The 5,894-nt window shown below is 41.9% G+C and overlaps 1 protein-coding gene across 1 annotated transcript; it reads left to right on the top strand.

The window, feature by feature from the left end:
- Positions 1-1,703: 1,703 nt before the first annotated feature.
- POLR1F (RNA polymerase I subunit F) lies at positions 1,704-5,484 on the top strand. Its single transcript, XM_059819004.1, has 4 exons — positions 1,704-1,921; positions 2,091-2,232; positions 3,381-3,589; positions 5,020-5,484. Exons 1-4 carry the CDS (start codon positions 1,704-1,706, stop codon positions 5,405-5,407), a joined length of 957 nt encoding a protein of 318 aa, XP_059674987.1. The 3' UTR covers positions 5,408-5,484.
- The last annotated feature ends 410 nt before the right edge of the window (positions 5,485-5,894 follow it).

Genomic DNA, 5,894 nt, shown 5'->3' with positions numbered 1-5,894 from the left:
AGATTGAAAGCACATTGCAAGGATTAAATATGATCTGAATAGATGAAATAAAAAATATAGATATTTCTTCCAGAAAGCTAAGACCTTATAACATAAAACTAATTTCAACAGACATTAAATACCTTGGAGGATTAAAGCCACAAGAGTATAGTTCAAGACATTTTCTCTTTCAATTTTGCAAGTTCAGTCTGACGTCTGAAAGCCATTTTTATGTCAGTTCTTTCACACTAACCCAACTTTACTTGCAGTTAAGTACTGAAAATTATACCATTTGTTTTACCTGTGAAAACTAACAATCCAAAAAAAAAACCTAACTCTCCAAAGTATGTTCAGTCAAAGAAAACTTTCTGGCGATGTAGTATTTGAGTAGTTTCAAAGGCTTTTGCATCACTTAACATTTATTGGGAGTTCAAGGATTTCTGATATCTGATGTAAGGCTTGTTTTTACAGAAGAGCATTTCTGAGGCCCCCACAGCGTAAAAGGAATTTTAACACCTTTAATGAAATTGATATATCATAAATTTGTTTTTATAACTCCCCATGTGGATTCAATCAGTTTGCAAGTGTACATTTACTAAAACCAGTTAAGCTGATATAAATTAGATTTAAATCAAAGAAAGAATAACTTTTTCAAGGTTTTGCCCCAGTTCAGTTATATCAGTGTAAAATCAAATCTTAAGGCAACACTGTGCAACTCTGTGCTCATATAAAGTCTGACTTTTCTGGACAAAGTCTTTACTAACCAGCCACGAGTTCCACTGGTTACAAGAAGACAACAAGCTTTTTTTTGCTATTATTGTGGCTCACTTCGTAAGTCCTTTGCAATGTACAGTGCACCAGCATGCCTTTTTGTGCATTTCATAATTCTATCCTTCTTCTACCTGTTACCATGTGCTTAATAAAGTGTTATAAGATTTCTGATTATATGCACAAACTAGACTCAGGACTATCAACAGAAAACAACTTCTATATGCTTAACATTGCCATATATGCGGCATGCCACTTAAGGTAATTTGACATCCTAACAGCATCTTTCCTCTAAATTACCAAATGTTCAATTTAAATTTACGATGACATCGTAGCACAGTGTTTTGTCTGAACTACCGAATCTTTGATTTAGGTTCACGGGGCAATTGGATGTGTGAGCGGGGTCATGCCACGCAGCATCAGTTGAAAAGAGGAAACACGTAATGCCGATCACGGAGGTGTAATCTGAAGAGGAAGGAAATGGTGTGCCGGAGAGTGTCCAGGTGGATTACGGAGCTAAACCGCTGTTTCTAGGTGCTACCGCCACCGGCCCAGGGCTGTGGCAGCGACGGGAGAACGGCACAGCTGGCCAGCAGGAACCGGGGGGGCCGCAGCCCCGGACAGCCACAAGCCCCGCGGTACTCTGATGCTGAAACAACGAAGGCAGTTGCTCGGGGCGACTTCCCTGCCTGCCCCAGGCCCGGCGCCGCCAACGGACCTGCCGCACCGGGGCCCCGCCGTGACCGGGCCGCACTAAGGGGCCCGCAGGCCCCAACCGGCGGCGCAGGGGCCGCCTCGCCCCCGCCGCCGGCACTCGGAAGTGCGTCACTCCCCGCGGTCGGGACCCCGCCATCCCGCGCCCCCGCCCCACCGGATGGTGCGTGACGCCATCGCGGCGCGCCGTGGCGTGTGCCGCCGCCGCCGTCCGGGCGGTCCCGCTGCTGCCCGCCTGCAGCATGGCCGTGGCGCGGGAGCCGCCGCCGCTCGCCCCCCCGCTGCCGGCCGCCGCCATCCCCTCCTTCGCCGTGGCCCGCGGTCTGGTGGGGCGCCGCTACTCGTGCCTGGTGGTGGCGCCGCACCGCAGGCACGTCGCGCTGGCGCCGCGCTACCTGGGCCGCAAGCGCACCGGCATCCGCGCCCAGCTCGACGCTGAGCTCCTGCGCTACTCGGAAAGGTGCGGCCGGGGAGGGGCCGCGGCCCGGGCCCTCCCGGCGGGGAGAGGCCTCCGCACGCCTGGGGGCCCCGTGCCGCCGCCTGGGCCCGCCGCGGCCGGGGGGAGTGCCCCCCGCCCGGTGGTGGCTGTCTCCGGCCTACGAGCTGACGGTGCCCCCCTCTTCTTCCAGCCTTCAGGGTGTGCCGGTGGCTTACGACAACATCAGAGCGGTGGGTGAGCTCGGGGACATTTACGACGACCAAGGATTCATCCACCTGAACATCGAGGCGGACTTCGTCATCTTCAGCCCCAAGAAAGGGAAAAAACTGGTGGTATGTAAACGCGGTGACGTTTCGCGGGGCATTTTTTTTATTAAGTAATCAGAGCTTGGCTTATCTCCATCATCAACAGGGACTTAGGTTGAATTATATTTTAGTTTATGTTAGTAGTTTATTCGTGTATGAGTAGTTTACGGTAGTTTATTGGCAGTTTGTAACAGTAGTTTTTATTTTTATCTACTTGTACTGTCCCTATGTTTGTTAAATTTATATGTAATATTTATATATTATTAAAATACCTTATCATAAGGATTACATATTATTAAGTACTATGTCATAACGTTAGATTTCATTTATATTGATGCCTCTTTCTGAAGAGCAGATAATTCTCAAACAGGTGTGTTTTTTCGCATTTAATAGTGGCAGGAATGCTTAGGATGTTCTCATGAGTTTATTTCCTTCAAGTACAAAAGCAGTGCACCAAGTTGAAGCCTGCTTTTCAGTAAAAGGAAACATATGGCTCACAGGACAGCTTTAAGCTTCTTAACACCCTTGCGTCAGTACTTGTGGGAAAAATAAATGGAGAGTTGGCTTACATTCGTTGTTGTGCCATACCTTTTGCAGCGGAGCTTGTGTCTTTCAACATGTGATTAAGAAATGAATGCTAGGAAGAGAATGGAAAAACCCTCAGTGTCTTTCAGTCATCCTTGGGGAAAACAAAGGTGTATAATGTTTGACATGCAAATGTGTTAGGAACCCACTGAATGGAGTACTTAAGCTTTTTATGTCTCATCTGTATCTTTAGCTGCTAAATTGTGCTGTACCAGCATGAAGGCTGTTTTAGGCTGGTAAATCAGACTTAAAATGGCTTTAAAGCAAAGTTGATGGCTGTAGTGTGAGGAAGAAGTTACCTGTTCTAATCAGGTACTCACTGTGGCTAAATACCATGTTTTGACTTTCTTTCTCTTGCAGATACATGTTCGTTTCTATTTTGGGAGGAACTGTATGAAAAGTATATAGGAATAGCTTTGATTTCAGTGTTAGATTTCAAGTTAGCTTATTTGCTAGATAAACTGATTTTGTAACTTGTGTATATAGCGTCTTGTCAAAAAGTGTCCATATAGGAAATTAAATATATAGCGTGTGCCCTAAAAGAGATGATCTTTACTACAGTTTCATATGACATTCTTTTTCTTTTTTAGGGTGTAATTAATAAAGTGGCCCCTAGTCATATTGGCTGTCTGATACATGGATGCTTCAATGCTTCTATCCCTAAACCTGAACAGATGTCGATTGTACAGTGGCAAGAGCTGGGGTTAAAAATAGGGGATGAACTGAAATTTCAAGTATTGCACTTGGATTCTGATGCAGCTGGGGTGTTCTTCATTCGAGGAGGACTCACTAAAAGCAGGTATTGTGCCATACTAGAGAATATTTTTAACTGTTTTAATGGGTTTGTTACAAGCTAAATGATTGGAATTAACATCTTAATCTTCAAGCTTTCTTGCTTATACACAAACCCATGTCTATATATATCCTGTGTTAGTTTTCTTAAACTAAACTTTCTAGTGTTAAGGACTTGCATGGAAATTTTCTCTGGAAAAATAAAAATAGGGGGTTTTTTTAGCTTTAAAAATCTAAGTGTGCTGACCTGTGAACTGTTGATTGCATAAATAGTACATGTTCAAAATAATACCCCAAATGTCTAGAGTAGCTGTGTTTATGCATGTGCCTAGGCTTTTCAAGTGAAAACACTCAATTCCTGAACACAATGTTTACATTCGTATTTACACAAGTGTGTTATAACCACAAATAGTTATATGTGGATGACTTAAATGCTTGCTGAAGCATAAGAATATACTTGATCTCAAAGGTGATACAAGAAAATGCATCACTTTCTTCCTTTCACTTATGCCTCTGTGAATTTTTAGAGCAGCTTGCTAAAAATCTTAATAGTGCTATCTTTAAAGGAGTTCATTCAGATGTTTGGGTTTTTTTAAATGGTCATTTGTTGAGCAATTTTTTTCTACCAACATGGTTATGTTTTTAATTAAATGTACAATATGACTACTACTGACAAAATCATAAATTTTTTTCTTTCCTTTTTTTTTTTTTTAATCTGGAAGGATGCTCTGGATTTTTTCTGTGAACTTACAATGAAAGTTGACAATTTTGTCCTCAGTGCCTCTGGGGACATCACCTGCTCCGTGATTTTTAACTGCATTCTTTCCATATTTGTCTTCCTAGACATTTTCTCCAGTTCTCTCAGTTTCAAGATACCTGCTGGGTTTTTGGATTTTTTTTGGGGGTGGTTTTTTCTTTTTCTGACTCTTCTGGCATCACCTTTGTTTTAACTGTATAGACTTCAGCAAGGCCGTTGCTTGGTAAAACTAGCAGTGTGTCTCATGTATGATTGGACAGGCCGTTGGCTGTGCATGTTTGTGAATAACTTAAAAGGTTTACTACACAATGTATAATTATGAATTAGTGGATGAAGGGGTACAAGAAAAGAGGAAATATCAAAATGGTCTGTACAGCATTTTAGAGAAGAAGTTTAGGCTAAGATTTGAAAAAGAATATTGATTCTGTGGTAAGAAGGAAGCTAGTCAGGTAATAGAAATTACCCTGAAAGTATTAAACTAGCTTTATGATTTTCTGTAACTATTGTGTTCTCCATTTGTTGTTGTTTTTAGCAAATACTTATCTTTTATTTACTTGGTATAGATACTGTGTTTTAGCTAATTTTGACATTTCACTGTGTGAGGTGCACTTAGATGTCTCCACCTCAGCTTATTTTGTATATTTCTTTGTATATTTTTTTTTTTTAATATTTCTTCACAGCATGCGGCCCAAACAATCTGAGACTGTCACTGACAGTACAAATGGAGATGAAATTCAAAAGCTTGACCAGCAGGAAAATGGCTTCAATGACTGTGGGGGAGATAATGAGCCTTTAGGTGAGACGGGTAACACTGGGAGGGAAAATGCAGAAGATCAAAGTGTTGATGCTGTGAATGGAGTATGTGATGATAAAAACAAGAAGAAGAAGAAGAAGAAAAAGCATAAGCAAGAAGAACAGGAACATGTGTTGCCAACCAGTGACTCCAGTGGTTACCAAAGTGACCATAAAAAGTCAAAGAAAAAGAAAAGAAAGCATTGTGATGAAGTTGAAGAAAGTGAATTATCTCAGCTGTCACAAGAACCTAAAGCTAAAAAGAAAAGGGACTAAAGTCTGAAGTGCCTTTCCTGAATAAGATTTCAGACATTTTTGATAAGCTTCCAATAAAATCCTGTTTTCAAAATGTATATGTATAGTTCTTTACTAGAAGTCCACTGTGGTAGGTGGGATGATCTTTGTGGGGCATATGTGCACCAACAGCTTTAAAGGCAGGAGCTTTAAAGAAGTGATAGAAGAAACAGGATAGAAGCAATATATGCCTGTTTTATTTACTGGTAAATAAGGCACAGAACAACAGTGGAATGTAATTACAGGAGCACATGCATCACCTGTGTGTCTGCTCCCCGGTTCCACACATTAACCAGTAGCTAGTTACGACCTTTGCTACTCCATCTTCGCTGCTCAGTGTCTTGATTTTGTAAGAGTAGATTAGACTTATCTTTGGAGTTCTGGGAAATACACCTGAATTCCCAGGGGCTGAGAAGATAATTTTTTTTTTTTTTTTAAATTGTAGTAAGGGGCCATGAATACCTTTGGA

This window comes from Gavia stellata, chromosome 6 (assembly GCF_030936135.1).
Source record: "Gavia stellata isolate bGavSte3 chromosome 6, bGavSte3.hap2, whole genome shotgun sequence".
Lineage (NCBI taxonomy): Eukaryota > Metazoa > Chordata > Aves > Gaviiformes > Gaviidae > Gavia > Gavia stellata.
This window is presented reverse-complemented; position numbering and strand designations above follow the sequence as displayed.